Genomic DNA, 17,327 nt, shown 5'->3' with positions numbered 1-17,327 from the left:
CAGCACAAATGCCTAGGCCTCAAATACACAGCAGCTCCCAGGAAAAATCTTACTTTATCATTTTTTTTTCTCTGAGTTTTATTTGTCTCACAAAGAAGACTGCTCAAAAGCCTCAAGGAGTCAAACCATACTGGCATTTGTTTGTTTCTCTCTGTTTTTTGTTTTTTTTTTTTTGTTTTTTTTTGAAGAGAAACCAAAGTATCTAATAAAAACAAACTTGAATGATCCAAAAGGCATAATATCGAAGAAGGCAGAATACATGTATCAAAGTATTAAACAACCTTTATAGTAATAGTATTGATTCTGTTATATGCTACAGGTACAATATTATTCACTATACACTTTACATTCTTAATTGGCTGCATACCTTGGTAGAGTTACTTTATTAGATATTAAAAAATATTCATTTCTGTCAGAATGTCTTAAGGGGACAGGAAAACAAATCTAACTATCAGCTGTGGAAGGCTGGATATTATACTGTGATACACTTTCCAGAACAGGACATTACAATTCTGTGGGATAAGAAGACCATGATGCATATTAAAGTTGGACCTCGATGGAAGGTGAGCCAAAAAAAAAAAAAAAATCAACTGAGATTTTGTGTAGTTCTCAATGTTACTAGTGTGATATCTTCTTGTATTACTGTGATTGCCTTTTCTTCATGACTAACTTTCCTAGTGATATAGGTGTTCAGCTGCTAGCATTTCACAGGTAAGAAGTGCCTGAGGATACAATTTAATGACTGAAGTGCTGAAGAGAAGGGGTTGTTCCTATACGCATGTTTACTCTGATGCTCCACACATCGCAGCCTTGCAATGCAAGTGATTTAGCTCTGACTCAAAGTTAATTTGGGGTGGGAAAAGAGGATTTGTTTTGAGTTACCTAGTTAAGTGTATGTTTTTGTAATTGCTGAAAATAGTGGAAAAGAAACACAGGAAATGCTTAGCTAGCAACATGGAAGAAAGCAGTTTTTTACCACAGATTGTGTTAGGTTGATGGTGGAACTGCACCCTGAGATATAGTGAACAGATGGTGTCTCGTCTTGGGTATCAAGGGTATCAATTAAATAAAAAAAAAAAAAAAAAGAGAGAGAGAGATGGGAAAGGATCTAGACAAGAACTTGCACTTAAACCTCATAAGCATCCTGTGACACAGTTAGGTAATGATGCAGGGAAGAATGAGGCTCTTTATCTTTCCAGTTGTTCTTCTCTAGTCCTTTTCTACATCATCATCTGTATGCCTTGGTGCATCTGCAGCTCAATCCATGAGTTCTAATGGAGTAACTTAATCTGCACTTTCAATAATTACATCCCTGCTCCATTTTAGCTATGAGTGCATGTACTGAGAGAGAACAGTTTACAGTAAAAGAAGAGAAAGTGCACCATGCTAGAAAACAGCATCAGGTATTTTGAAGTGTAGGTCAAAGTTATAATAACCATCTAATATTATTTTAAAGCAACATTATTGTAGGCTTTTTTCTCAATAGCCATAAGATGCTTGCTTGCAGATTTATCAACCATCAATACACATAATAATGATGATGAAAAATTCTTTTCCTATTTTACAGTAAGCTAACAAGAGGCTAAGATCTAAAAGTTGCATGCAGATGCAGCAATACTTCAAGTTCCTTCTGTTTCTAGCAACTGTTTTTTCCTTAGGCTCCAGTTTAGTAAGATAAGGTCTGCAGCATTCATTATGAAAAAAATGATTAGAGTGAGCTGGAGCACCACAGAAACCCAGCTCTACATTGTATTATCATGCAGAAGTATCTTTTCCTGCATGTATCTATATGTGCATGTATGCATATATGTATGTTCATCAGCAGCACTTCCCTAAACACAAGAATGTTGCAGTTGCCTCTTTCATAACTGCTGTTATGAATGTTCTTGCTATGTGATCTAAAATTAGAGGCAGTGAGTTTTAATCATAACAACTAGACAGGCTGCAAAATTACAAGGTAATTCACCTGAACTTTTGACTTCTGGATTGTATGTAGTACTAAGCTTTCAGAAGAAAATATTACTAAGTTCTTACTTTGTAGTTAGAGCAAGTTCTGGGAAACATGAAGAAATTTCTATTGAAAGTTATTTGCAATTGGTTACTGTAAGCATCACATAATATCAGATATTTTCCAAGTCTAAGTCAGAGTTGCATTCACCTTTTACAGTTTAAGAATATTTTACTTTACAAATATAGTCCATACTGATTATTGACTATCAGTATATGTAAAAAATAAATCCTTCTTGTTTAGGGTAAACTGGCAGGTTTGTGTGGAAATTTTGACAAATACACTTCAAATGATCTAACTACATCCAACAACATGGAGGTGAGAAATGCACAGGTATTTGGAGACAGCTGGGTATTAGGACAGGTAAGTTCCATGTCTAGTTAAAATTCAGAAAAAAAAAGTCATTAATTTTAATTTATAAAGAATAGATTATTAGTACATGAAGTACAGGGATTTTCTAAACTGATGGTCTGTATGCACGAGGATATTTGAATTTTTATGTCTGTAGGTATGAGATGTGTTAATAATGCCTTACATTGTAAGAAGTGTATACTGAATTTAAATGAAAGAAACATAAACTGAATTTAAATGAAACAATCCAATCTTTTTAGGTAAGGATACACTGATCCCTGTATCAATGATAACTAATTATCATTGGATAACTAATGATGCTGTCTGGATTTCAGTTTTCTACAAATTTAGATAAAATGCTTTTGATATTTAGATTCATACCAATTTTAAAAGCAATTGTAATTTTTTGGATGTTGAATACTGAAGCAAATAGGATTTGAAAGAATAAACTGGAGAAGGAGGTGTCATCAGCCCTCCAAGGCTGCCTGCATACAAGTGAATGCAGAAGGGGCTTTCTCCACAGCACAAGACAGAAATTCAAAGGAGGAGCTATGCCAAGGAAGCTATAAAATGTACATTCACGTTCAGTCAGTGATCTTTTTTGATTGTAGTTTGTAATCAGAAAGCAAACTGATGAAGCAGCAGTGGTGAAGTGGTGGGAGAGAAAAGGCAAGAACAGCATCAGGCACAACCCATTAGCTTTCAGAGGAGGAGGGAAGAGGCTGGAGAGAGCAACTGTGCAACTGTGTTTTATAACACAGAAGAATAGGTATTTTATTCATTTGTGCTGAGGAGAAAGGTTTTATAGCATTGTGAACCTCCTGATAAATCAATATTTGTTAAACACTCCCTTAGGATCCCTGCAAGACCCAGTTTTTAATCTGTTCTCTCCCTGACTCAGAGAAGGAAATTGAACCAGAATCTCTCACCTCATGAAAGAATATGATCTCTCTTCTGCTTTGGAAGAAAGCCTTTGAGGTTTTTCTCCCTCAATCTCTCCTTTTGGATCTATATTACACCACATAAAATCTTTTAATCCTGTGACCAAGCAAGGGAAATGTGTTGGCTCCTACACAGTGAACACTGAAAGTGTTCATCTTGGCTGAGCACTGAGTGTTGATGACTCAGAGCCAGGGTTAGCAGGGTACGAGGAGGGGTCCCAGAGACTAGCTCTCCATTTGCTCTCTTCCCTTTGAAAAAAATACTTGAAGAAGCAAGTGTAACTGGGAGGCTTTGGGTTTTATTCCATAAAAAAAATAAAGATATGTTTTTGGTTCCAATCCCGTATATATATATATATATATATATATATATATTTTTTTTTTCAAATTATCTGTTCAGTGGGTTCAGTGGTTGCTTTAATAAACGGCACAGTGTTTGCACAATTTGAACCTAACATGAACTTCTGGAGTTTTATGACCTTTGCTTAACCAACCCAAACTTGCACTTGCCTTTTTGAGGCCATATATTTTTGTAAAATCTCATATAATCTTCCAGTCTCTGTGGCTGCCAAAGCACGGAGGACCTGAATTCATTACTGGCCTAGTAGGCAGCCTGTGCTCAGGCAGCCTTGGCACTGCATCTGCCTTCTCAGTAGGCATCATTAGGACATTTTTCAGAAAGGAGCTCTGGCCTTTGCAGAGAGGTATCCTGGTCATCCTTCCTGTGTAATCTAAACACTGGAAAGGCGTATTTGGTAACTGGAGGCCTACAACCCAACTCTGCTACTGGCAAACATGCCGGCATTGGCACGGTGAGGCGTGTGGGATGCTTCCAGGGTTTCTCCCTCTGGGGAGTGGCAGCACATCCCCACACAGCACTATCGGAGCACCCGCACAGGAGGGCAGTGTGCTGGGCGACTGCTCTGCAGCTGAGGCTGTGCCACAACACCCCAACTCTGCCTATAGATCCATCACTGCCGTCTCCTGGGCTTCTCTGCTGCACCAAGGGAGTATGCTTTTGGATGAACTTGTGTTTTCTGAGCTGAGTGTCATTTTGGTTATATTTTTCTGTTCATTTTGTTTTTCTTCTTGAAGAGAGACTTAAAGAGAGGGAGCTGTATCTCAGCCCTTTTGAGTTATCATGATAATCTTTGACTCTATTTTTTTATGTGTTGCTCTCTTCCTACCGCTGCTTCTTTATTTGAACTTACAGGGCTAAAGCCATCTGTAGTGTGCCTCCATTTAAAGTCAGTGCAAAACCACCAGAGATGGATTTGGACCATGTATTTGTTTGTGATGTTACAGTTGGTTGCTCTGGTAATGATTATAGTGTGTCACAAAGAAAACATTTTGTCTTCATACACTGAGCAGACAGCAGGAACATTTTAGTACTTCAGAACAAAACACAAAGATTCTGTTTTGTTCAAATGTTTTCAATTATAACAACAAATCAGGGGAAGAAGAAGATGGAGAAAATAGCATGTAAACATTATATGAGTTTTCTGAGTATGCAAGTATTGAAATGTACATGTAGGATGCATATAGTGTACCTGAGTCCATGGTAAACACATCTTTGTGTAAAATGTTTGTGATGGTTTTGTTTGCTTTTAAGTGCAAGAGCCCAAATGAAACACTAAGACCATGTGAGGTACATCAGAGCAAGTTCCCTTATGCGAAAAAGGAATGCTCAATTTTATACAGTGATGTTTTCGCACCTTGTCGCAATGTGGTAAGTTTATTAAATAACCCAGATTTGCTCTCAAATAGGAAAACATTAAAATTCCAGTAATTAATTTCTTTTTGCCATTCCCCTCTGCCTGAATGCCATGGAGGATACTTAGTAGAGCTCTGCTACTATGTGGGTGGGCTATGTTTGAGCAGAGCTCCTTGTTCCTATCAAAACTGGAGCCTAAACATTATGGTGGTAACTGGGAGTCATGAGTTAGTAGACAGGACAATCAGAGTTCTGTTCTCTTTAGGCTTTATTTATATATTTTATTTATATAGGTAACTGCACTTTAAAGGCTTTTGTGTATATCATAGGTTTCTAAAATAAACATTTGTGTAATGTGCCTCCAGCTTATCTAAAATGGTTTTATTTTGTTAACTGTTCTGCTCAATATAGAAAGAAATATGAGAGAGCAAGATTTTAACTTCAGAGCTATCAGTATTTTTAATTGGCTGACAGGTTATCATCTGCTTTTTATCAAAACTCCATGGTATGGTGTCCTTGTTTCCCCAATACCTGGCTGAGCTTGGAACTTGAGTTACAAGAATGTCCTTAAGATCAGTCTAAATGAGATGGGGACGACAACAGTTTGTGTGGGAATCTTTTATTCCATCATAATTCACCCTTTATCAACGCATGATGTGCTCATTACATTTATACCTCTTTCTGATTTTAGCCTCCCAAAGGTATTCAGTAATTGGAGGTGCTTCTTAACACCTGTGCAGGCAAGACTCACTATGACATTTTGTTTCAGTCTGTTTTTCTTTATGACTATTAATATTAAATGAGATTGTTAGATGTCTCAGCTGAACCTCCTGACTTTCAGGACTGAAGTTTGATATCAACATAGTGAGGAATTTGCCTGAAGAGGAGGTTGCAGAAGCTTAACCCAGGAAATTTATTAATGTTGACTTTGGTTACTATGTGAAGAATTTTTTGAGCATGTGCCTGAGAACACAGTGATGAGTGTATTTTCAAAGTGGAAAGCAATAAATAAAAATGGAACTTTTGAGAGTTTTTGAGGACCTGTATTATAATAACTCTTAAAGAAAGACATTTTCTCTTGAACATTTGTTTCCCGTATCTTACCCATGTTGTGATTAACATTTTCAATTATTATTCCAAGAATTTAGCATACTGATATTAAGAAATTCATGTCAGGTGCAAAACATGGCATTTAATCAGTTGTCAGGTATTTTCATATGCACATCCATCTTGTATGAGACAGCTTTTAAAGTAAACATCTTTCAGGTGTTTTTACAACCTCTTCGTTAGCATGTGAAAAATACTGCTCTTTTGAAAGGTACTGTGACTTCCTATCAAAGATACCTGCCTAACTACTGGCAGCACAGGCAGGGAAAGTGGTTCCAAGGAAAAAAAACATACAAGCCGAGACAGACACTGGAGGCCTGGGAGGAACAGAAGGTGTAGTTGTGAGTCTCAGGAGGTGCATGGAGCTGTGCTCTTGCAGTTGCTCCTGTTGTGCGGGCAGTGGAGGATACTACTGTGCATAGGGGCAAGATCCTTCTCTAGGACAGGCAGCCTGTGTGTTCAGCGTAGGCTGGAAAACCCCATTTTAAGGGAGACAAAATCTCGCATCTCTGGCTGGCAGTGACTGATGGATTGCAATTGCCTGGCTGAGCACTGAGCTCCCTGAGGGGAGCCCTGACACTTGCAGAAAGAAAGGTCTTCCTCATAACTCCTGAACTCAGCAGGAGCTTTGACCCTAGCTTCCCAGCTTGTCACAAAAGTGGAGAGATGCTGTTCTGCGAATGGGAGACAGGCTGAACTCTAGAGCCACTCTGCTGATTTGTGATTCCTGCTAAGTTACTACATCCATTTTCAACGGAGCTAATGCTCATGTCCCTGACCCACTGGTTTTCAAAACAAGAAAAAGATTGAAAGCAAAATGGCATCTCTCTCCAAGCACTAAAGGCAGAAAAATGATCATCTTATCTCTGCCAGTGTCTAGCAGCTGCCAGCTGAGAAGTTGTCTCAATGTTACATAAGTGCTGCCTTGTTGCTGTGGCGGTATTTGGGTAATCTGAAATCTGATGAGTGCCATTGGAGTGCTCTACAGCTGAGATAGATTAGAGTCTATAAATGATTCTAAACTGAAGAAATGCATTGTTTTAAAGTTCCTATGTGTTGAGTAAGAATGTTTTTTTTGTTGTTGTTGTTTTTTTTTGTGTTTTTTTTTTTGTTCGTTTGTTTGTTTTTGAGATCAACTCGATATTACAACAAAGGTGATTTAAATCCAAGAAATACTGTATCAGTATCATGCTATTAAATTTGGGACTGCAGTAAGGTTTTAGAGCAGCAAAGTGAGTGCCTGAGCTAATGAAGATTTTTGGACAAATTATATTAAAACTTGATAAATGCAGAATATATTTTTTTTTCTGCAAAATTTCACCAAGTGCTCAAGCTTTCTTTTCCTGACCAAAAGCCCCTCTAAACATTACTACTTTAATTACTCAATCATCAGTTGCAGCTCTGGTTTTGCTATTCCTCATGCAAAACTGACAGGATGGCTATAGGTGGCAGCATTTGCTTTATGAAAACAGAACTGTCACGTTCAACATGCTCTTCAGAATGAACAAACAGAAAGTGTAGACATTCATACTTGTTAATAGTCACCAGTTAAATTTTTCTTTTGATCTGTAAGGTAGGTACAAAATGGTCATTCACAGTGCACTTTTTATAAAGAATTGTATCCAAACCTTAGAAAATGCCTTATATTTGTGGTAAATTACTTCAGAGACTCCTTACAGAAGTAGTACTCCTGCTGAAAATTGTGCAACAGGAATTTGTACAGCTCATGCAATAAAGTCACCTGCTCTCTCTCCCCACCTCCCCCTTTCTTTTTTTCCAGATTGATGTGACTTCCTTTGTCAAAAACTGTCATACAGATACATGTAACTGCAATCTTGGCGGGGACTGTGAATGTTTGTGTACCAGTATTGCAGCTTATGCCCACAAGTGCTGCCAGCAGGGAGCAGTGATACACTGGCGATCTCCCTCTCTCTGTGGTATGTACCTGGGCTGGCCTCACACCAGAGCCCACTCAGAGAAAGGGACATCTTTGGCTTTTCTCTTCCCAAAACAAGAATCTGACAGAAGCAGGTGGATAATAGATACACTTTATTTTATTTTATTTTTTTTTTTTTTCAAGCAGCCTGTGTGTTAACTGCTAAACACCTGAATATACGATCTTCCTTAAGAGGACTGGTTTTCTGAGAGGCTGTTGGAAAGACACAGGCACACGATTGTGGGGGATGCCCAGGATTCTGTGTGGGGTAGCAAAGAGATTCAATCTGTACTACTTTTCACTGGCAGTGGGAAGAGTTCTTAGCTATAGAATAATTAGTGCTTCTGGTCTGCTATCCTGGCACATCTATTCAAATATAGCTCTATGTCACTGAATAAAAGCCAGAAGAAATAAAGTCACTAGTTGAAATACATTACAGAAAATGAAACTTCCTCTGATAAAAGTGAATTTTACATTTTTAGGGTGAAGGTAAGCATGAACTCTATTGTTACTTTATAGTAATAATATATTTTATTTTTTTTTTTAGCTTTTGACTGTGAATATTACAATCAAGGTATGTAGTACTTAATATTACTCTCTTTGATTCATCCTGGTTTTTATATACCTTGTTGAAAACACTTAGGCTTCATGTTTGCTAGTATAACACCTAGCTATATGCTAGAAACAAATCTGTATTCCTTAATTACAACATCAAATCTGTTTTTATAAAGCACTCAGTTGCAGGCCATTGATTAAAAACCAGTGATTTCTCACACTGACCGCTCTAGAATATGGAAGGTGTTTTTGACATACTATCATCTTTCTTTCTGTACTATGCTATTTTGAAATACTTTTTTCCCCACCTATTATTTTGTTTCTCTTTAAAACAAACAAACAAACAAACAAAAAAAAAAACAAAAAAAAACAAGACACACTTGTCTTATATTGGTTCACTCAGAATAAACCTGAAACAAACATTTAATTTGGTAATATCTCTCTTTAGCTGTTATGATTTAGTTTATATCTCTATATCTCTTTAGTTGTTATGATTTATCTATTGGTTTATTTATTTATTTGTTTGGATTCTTGATTTGAGTATATGAGTTCAGTGAGCTCAGCAAGTTAGCAAAGCAAGTCTCCATGAGTCTTTCTGCTGTATGTCCAGAGACAGTGGGAGCATGGCAACAACTTACTTGTAAGTAAAAACACACATCTGGAATCTCAGATGAAATATAATACACTGCACACAGAAAAAACCAGTTATAGCTTGTGCTGGGAAGAGTCTCTATAAGCTGCAGCAGTGTTGGAGGTTATCTCATTTCTGTGCTCCCTGTTCCCTAGGGTAGGGTTACATAGTCACAATCACTTGAGCTCTCTGGACCTTCAGATCCATTAGATAGGATATGTGACAAATATGTAATTTGCCACATATTCCTTGCTCATTTAATATCATTATGTCACTATACTGACTATATTTTGCAACATAACCATTGATTTGTAACAAAGGTGTTTTCCTCTGCTTAGGCAGATACAGTAAAGTGTCACTGGAGGCAAGTACTTGAACACATGCCTTGTATTCTTGAGTTTCACAGGATGAATCTGCACAAAATTACTTTTTGACACTGTCTGTTTACTGGTGTTGTGCTACAATATCTGTGAGAACAAAATAAAATATATGGAAACTGGATATTGCACGTGGGATGTTAAAACATGAAAGATTTGGTTGATGATTAAGGAAACCCACCATTCCCGTTATTTTTTGGGGTTTCTTCCATTCAGTTCTGCTATAGGTATCTAAAAATACTGCATTTGTTTGTTTGTTTGTTTGTTTTCTGTGCAATATCTGATATATTATTTGGGAATTGTCTGGTGTGAATTAAAACAGTGAATTAATGTGTGAATCTCACGTTATTGAGGGATTCAGATATTGACGCATTGTTGTGCATCTAACAATGATATATATGGTTATTACCATTTGAATTTTCACCCCACTGAACTAATTGCCTTTGGTGTTGTGACATTTAAGTCTTTTTATCCAGAAAGGAATGGTGTAGACATAATGCATCTCTGATGATACTGAGTTAAGATTAATCATCATCATCATCATTAATCTGATAGGATTTTTAGGGGAAAAAAAAAAAAAAAAAGAAAAGAAAAGAAAAAGAAAACCCTCATATTTTATGAATATTTGTCACACTTATTAAGTTATGCTATTGGGTTTTATTCTAAATTGGCTTGTTTTGTTTTGATTTTCCTTCTTATATTGTCATATAAAAGAGTTTGCACTAATTCAATCAAGAATTTGGTTGAACCAACTGATGGGATGATTCTTCGACTTCGCATGTGTAGTTATAACTGGTTTGTTTCTACTTTTAATGGGTGAAGGTCAGTGACCCAACTGTGTTAAATAATCCTAGTGTTTCCTAATGTCTCAATTCATAACCTCAACATGTTCAGCATGTGGGTGGATTGCTGTGTCATGCAGCACATTTTTGAAGTCAGGGAGAAGCTCTAGAAGAAAGTTAGCTTGTTCTTGTGCTCCAGAATTCAGAAATGAGACCTATTACATTTTGAAATTGGTAAGATACATGATTCTCTACACTGGTCTCACAAGTACTCTACCGTAAAGTAACTAACTCCTGTACTGTAAAGTAATTAACGCCTTAGAATGAGAGTAGTATTCATTCAATAAACTTCTTGTGGCATCCTGTCATAGATTTGGATACTGTGCAAGCATTTGTAGGAAGTGAGATATTAAAAAAGAAGGGAAAACTGGCTAACTGCAATCACACAAATGTGACTTTCGATACATCCTTTTTAGCAATTTGCAGCCTGTAATGAGCATCATACAGTAGACAATACTTTTCTGCTGTAGAGCAGTCCAACCCTCTACTTTAGCAGAATTTAGATATTGCTAGGTATACCTGGCTTTCTACAATATTCCTTGCAATGTGGAATTTTGTCTTACTTAAAAAGTAGTAAGAAAATCAAGGGCAGTATGTGTTGACCATTGAATGCCGTCAAAACACCTTCTGGTGTGTGGCATGGCTCTTCCTCTGATTTCTTTTTTGTTCTGCATGATGTCAAACTGTTGAACATTTGTGGAAACTTTCTCAGTAACAGCTTAGTCCTGCTTTTGCTGAAGTCACAGGCAAAATGTCTGTTAGTACGCGGGGATGAACATCCCATGATTTAGGGTAGAGTCAGTAATTGACTTGCTACTTCCATAAAAGGGATCACATTGTGGCAAGTTTGTGAGCTTCCAGTGTATACAAACTCTAGCATAGCTTCATTATAAAAACACTGGTTATTTTCTTGCAGTTCTCTTCAGAAAATGGTGTTTAACTTCTAGCAAAGCCAAATCTCATTATTAAGATAAGTTCTTCCCTCTTAGAAGAGTCATATCAGAGAGCAGATGTTCTAGGTTAGGATAGGGGTTCAGTCTTCTCACTGGTATTAAAGGATTAAAAGCTTTCTCAAAATTTACAAAGCTTGTTTATTACTCACAAAGCAAGGTCTTAGAAGTATGCTGCTCTTGGTTCTTTCAGTGGGGTATAGTGACAAAGAATGATGCTGTTATATCTCAGTGTATCCCCGTGAGCCTTTCCAGCCCCGCAGAAATAGCTTTAGGGGTATGTTATAGGATGTCTGGGGCATAGTTGGGACAGCAGCATTTTGGCAACAGTACCAGCTGAAGTTGTTGTCACCACTATATTGGCATGAACTTTTGGATGACTATGTGCTGAACCAGACTGGAAAATTTAGCTGGTCATTTTTCAGTGGGATTAGTTTACTGATGAAGTACTTAGGATGGCATAATACATGGGGCTGTAAGGGGACAGAAGCAAGTGGTCTGTGGGAGAAGATGAACTAGACAACTGCTTAAGCAAGGGTGCTGCCAAAAGTTCAATTACAGCCTTCTTTTTTAATTGCCTTGTAGATATTGGAGTAGTTTCAGTGTCTATTTGGGGAATAATATTAAAGTTACTCTGTTGATATTACAAAATATGGAAATAAGGACACATGAAAGACAAAATACTACACAAAGGCAACCCAGATTGCTTTCTTGCATGTGCCATTTTATGAAGGTCGCTTCCCACACTTTATGCTCACTTTGTATCAATTCTGTTCTGGAAAGCAAGCAAAGAGGAACGGAGTACCTTGAACAGATAGATACAGACCTACTCCAGCATAATACCTTGAGGCATTGAGCTGTAGTTCATAAAATATTTGATTCCAGGTAAGGTGAAACATTTAAGGTAATATATTATGTCAGCTAAGGCTTAAGTTTTGTATGTTATGCAAGTAGGATTGTTTTTTCTTTTAAAATTTGGTTTTTCTTCCCTTAGGGCTTGGTGAAGGACCCTATATTTTGGCAAGTTCTGGAGAAAATGACACAATTATAGGAGCTAATGTATCTAGTAGAAGGATATTTCCCCTGCCTAGAACTGGAGCATATGGAAATGTATTTTTCAGTTTCATGATAACTCCAGGTCTTTTCAAAGATAAAGATTTATGTAAGTGTTCTCAACATTACTGTGAATGTCAATACGTATTTTTCAAATTATATGAATGTTTTTTGCTGCACCTTCTAAACCTAAAATAGCCTAGTTATTTTTAGTTATTAGAGTAATAACAATGAAGTGAGGACTTTTGAGGACGAATACTGACTTTTTGGAAAAAAATATTGAAAAACATACCTGCCAGCTCTAAAGCTGACTTTTCAGAAATTGTTTTATATATGCTGCAAAATGTGAGTGAAGAATTCCTTCTTGAGAAAAATGTAATTAGATTGTATAACCATAAAATAGAAAAATTTGCATATGTCTCTAAAAAATAACAATTCTGAAGATCAGTGAAGAAAATTTTGTCTCCAGTAAAATAATTTCTTTTCTATCTGTTCTTTTTTTGTGACTATTAATGCACCATAAAGCATGCAAATTAGAACAACCGATTTGGCTCCTGCATTATTAGTGAACAGTATCTCAATATAATGTAGAAGGAAGTTTCTTAGGTCAACAGCTATTCCTAAAGTCTATTCTTCATTTATCAGAGACAGACCCAACCAATATATACAAAAATAGATGTTTTAATATTTTACCTTCTGCCTTCTGCATATGTTTTCTTTTCTTCATGTACACTGAGTTTGTGCCACTGAAGTCAATACTGACTTTCTCATTGCTTTCTGTAGTTACAGAATTTAATATTTTGACAAAATTCTAAACCCTCAAAAGTCAACGTGGAGAAGGGCTGTACTTACTATAAAATTTGAAACTGTAGGCACAAGCTGTGGACAATTTTCCATGTAGGTTTTTAGCTACAACTTTAAAAACAGAAAGTGTATAAAATAGAAGAATTAGTTCAGTCTTGTCCAATTTTCCAACCAGTGTCAAGTATAAGTAAAATATTCATTATGTCTGTGCAGTACACAGTTATCATATTTGTGAGGGATGAGGTAGTGCTCATCTAGATTAAAGATACTGTTAGATTGTATTTAAGGTGACAAACAGTCACCTCTGAAGTCAGCCTTATTCTAAGTTCTTAAACTCTCAGAGAATATTCGTCACATTCCATTTTCGGGAGGAGTAGAAAAAACAGAGGGTTAAGTCTTTTATTTGCCCATGAGTTTTCTTACTGTATTTCTGGATATGACTGCATGTAAAAAGAGCTTGACATGAAGATGAAGTAAAGCATGATCTTACAGAATTTGCGATGTTACTTACTAAACAAATTTCATTGCAGTTGAACAGTTGGATGTCCAAAGCTTAGGAAAAACTATCTCCATTTGAGCATATCCCAAGCTGAGACTGCTTATGAATTATTTTGAAGGCTGGTAGTAGTAGGCAGAATGTAGTTTTATCTGATTAGCTCTTTGGTGAGCTCTGCATTATGTGATCACTTGAAGTTTCTTTTTGACCTGCATTTCTACCTTTTCCATACCATAGATAATTTATTTATTTTTCTATAAAGCAGGTGTTTGAAAGGAGCCACTCAGCCAATGTATAGATTGAATCTCACTTTCAGACTGTTTTCTATGAAAAGTTTGCTATTAATTTACATTTATTTATTTATTTATTTATTTATTTTGTCAAAGCTCTCTCCCTTGTTTCCCTTGAATCTGCTGAAAGGCCAAACTACTTTCTGTACATACATGCTAATGAAACCATTGGGCTGGAACAGTGGCAGGCAAGTGCCTCCTTTCGGAGACGAGCCACGTTTTTCCACCACCATGGCCTCTGGAGTCCAGGGCTCAGTGCCTTCGAACTGCACAGTAAAAAAGGCTTTTTCATCATTCTCACATCATCTGGTGTTAAAGTGGCAAAGTACGATGACTCGGAAGAATTCAAACGTCTAAGTAGCTTTAGTATTGAAGGTAAATTTTGCATAACCCGCAGGGATAAGTTTGATTTCTTCTGCTTGCCTTCAGAGGATTTCTCATGCGTTAGCAATAATAAAAAGTATTTTTATCCTATTCTTAATTACTATTCTGTCTTTGTCTTCCATTCTACATCCAAATGTTATTATTATTATTATTATTATTTTCAGATACAAAGAACACTTTATCTTTTGATTATATTGTCATTGTTTTGTTCTTTCAAAATAAATGTGGCATGTCACAAAAAGTGCATGTTAGTGTCTTGTTATTGAGCCACAGATATCTTTTATTTTTTTTTCTTAAACAAATTGAGTAACAGTATCACATCTGAAACAAATAATACATTCACTGTATTTGACTATGTTTAACTGATCTTTTTAAACAGAATATGTTGTGAAAAATGAGTAGTTGTTTGTAACTTTGATGTTTCAGTGTCTTTTACCTTGACTGAATTTAAAATGCTTATTCAAATGACATAAATGAACAAAATCTCACCTGTTAAAGTTTTTGAATATTTCCATACCGGGTTGTCCTTTTTTACATTTTTCTGAAAATTCCAAGGATATAAAAAATACTATAAATTTATAGTATTTTTTTTTTCACTACTAAACCAATAAATAATACCTTCTTCTTTCTCAGAACTCAGTGCCTCTGTGCCTTATAGAAGGATGTGTGAATGGAGATATGAACCTTGTGCTAATCCTTGTTTTAAAACATGTAGTGATCCTGAAGGAATAGCATGTAAATTTCTTCCTCCGTAAGTCAAATTAAGCTCAATATTACTGCTATATTTTTTGATTTAATGTTCATACAGTATGTTTTCTGAAAATTACTTCAGCTGCAATGTCCATTAATTTTTAGTCATCCAAATTTCAATAGCAACTCTCACAATTAGTGTGAAAACATTTGCAACAAGCCACTTGTTTTCCATCTTATATATTCTTGTTTACATATGATCTTTTGTCATAAGGAACAAAGAATAAAAGGGTTTGTATTTAGCCTAGGGGATTAGCTTCTTGTAGTGCTAGGTTGACATATATTAAATGAAATGAACTCTGTTCCCTTCAATGGATATTATATATTCAAATCCTAAACTAGTGTCTCATGATACTGTAACTGATTTAATCCTTCTGGTGGTTAAAAGTTTGAGACCAAAAGCTAGAGGAATAGTTAGGGTGAATGACGCCCTCTCCTGTGAGAGGATGGAACTTTATACTAAAAGATGGTCTTTGGCATGACAGGAGGGATTTTACCCTGCTGGTGTTAGTTTGTTAGTCTTAGTAAAAAGCTTTCCTGTTTCCATGGATCTCCCCAGCATCTATGGAAAGTGAATTTTTATAAATAAACCAAAAGAAAATATGTCTAAAAACTCAAGACACAAAATCCGGTGGAAAAGAAATGATATTTTGAATTTCAGATTATCTCCATGGGCCTACACAATCTGTAGTTAGGGTTATTTCTAATATAACTAATTTCCTGTCTTGCTATTTTTACATTTTTTCTGTATTGGCACACTTGTTGTTTATTGAATAATTTTATTATTAAAATTCCCCCCATAATTAAAAGGTAAGATAATATATAGACTTGAATGAGACTTTTTATAGAGTCAGTCTAAATATCTTTATATCTGAAATGAACATATCTGGGCAAAACAGCACTCTTGCAAGTTAAGTTCTTGGTCCTGTTGGAATCTGTTCAGCTTAGGCACCTGAACTTCCACCTGTTTGTGGAAGCAGAGTGCTCCAAAGCCATCACATCCATCAGTATATGCAAATAATTGATTATTAACAATTTAGAAACAGAATTGTGCTGTCTCATTGACCTTAATATAACTCATAATTCTGTGTTCATCTTTACACTGGAAAGTTCTCAGAACTCTGATGTGGAAGACATTCAAATGTCTCATTTTACCAAAATAAAATAATTTAAAATTGATTTATATTTCTGCCGTGGCTTTAGAAGTAACTATACAATATTTTAAAGGGTTGAAGGATGCTTGCCATACTGTCCCAAAAACATGATCCTTGATGAGGTCACACTTAAATGTGTTTACCCAGAAGACTGTAAGTATATTTTATGATATTAATCTAATCTTAGAAAGTGTTTCACAGATAATGAGAAGTGATTTAATCAGATGTATTTTGATTTTATTATTATTTTTATTATTATTTATTTTTATGAAATGTTTTAACAAAATATCTTTCTGTTGAAGAGCTTCTCTCGGGGACTTAGGCTCCATTCCCAGTCATCCAAAATAAATCTTCTACATTCATATGAATATTTACATTGAATACCTTCATTTATCGAATACTGTGAAATTCAACATTTCTGGTGTTTTTAGACTTATTATAACCGTGATTTGACTATATAATGCTAGAGTGTCATATGTATATGAAAGATCTCAAATGCAAAAAATATTGTTGCGGTGAAAAATCCAGACTTTTCAGTAGGTGAACCATCCCTAACAGCTTCCTTATATCAATTTAACAACTTCTGGTGTGAAGATACCACTATTTGCTTATTTTTGGAATACTGCATTCTTTTAACACAACTATTGCATTTTAATACTTAATTTTTTCCTTTACAAATTTAAATTAATTGCATTTTGATATTTGCTAGTACAAAGTTATCTCATATATTACACCGCCTTCCAAAGATATAAAAGAAGATAGCATACTCTATAATCTACTTATGCCAATTTTCTTTACTATTTTAGATTTACTGAATTTTCCATAGAGTTCCCTTGTTGCTTCAAAACTGCTCTGCAAATTCAAGGTTTTCAGTAATAATAAAAATTGGCTACTCCATTTGCAAAGAAAATTAGAATCTTCTTGAGAGTGAGTTGAGTTCCTCAAAGCCATCAGGCAACCTGGAACCATTGGTAACTTATCTTT

At 35.8% G+C, this 17,327-nt stretch overlaps 1 protein-coding gene across 1 annotated transcript in view; it reads left to right on the top strand.

Annotated features, from left to right (window-relative positions):
* The window catches only part of OTOGL (otogelin like), a 98,740-nt gene that overhangs the window by 49,639 nt on the left and 31,774 nt on the right, over positions 1-17,327 (top strand). The window contains exons 27-35 of the mRNA XM_068661245.1: positions 417-563; positions 2,252-2,371; positions 4,913-5,029; positions 7,902-8,058; positions 8,605-8,631; positions 12,407-12,574; positions 14,152-14,430; positions 15,073-15,190; positions 16,417-16,496. Coding sequence (XP_068517346.1) covers positions 417-563; positions 2,252-2,371; positions 4,913-5,029; positions 7,902-8,058; positions 8,605-8,631; positions 12,407-12,574; positions 14,152-14,430; positions 15,073-15,190; positions 16,417-16,496 — 1,213 coding nt within the window. The remainder of the gene's footprint in view (positions 1-416; positions 564-2,251; positions 2,372-4,912; positions 5,030-7,901; positions 8,059-8,604; positions 8,632-12,406; positions 12,575-14,151; positions 14,431-15,072; positions 15,191-16,416; positions 16,497-17,327) is intronic.

Source organism: Anas acuta, chromosome 1 (genome assembly GCF_963932015.1).
Source record: "Anas acuta chromosome 1, bAnaAcu1.1, whole genome shotgun sequence".
In the NCBI taxonomy this organism is placed as follows: domain Eukaryota; kingdom Metazoa; phylum Chordata; class Aves; order Anseriformes; family Anatidae; genus Anas; species Anas acuta.
The sequence above is the reverse complement of the archived record's forward strand: the minus strand, read 5'-3'. Positions and strand labels throughout refer to the sequence as shown.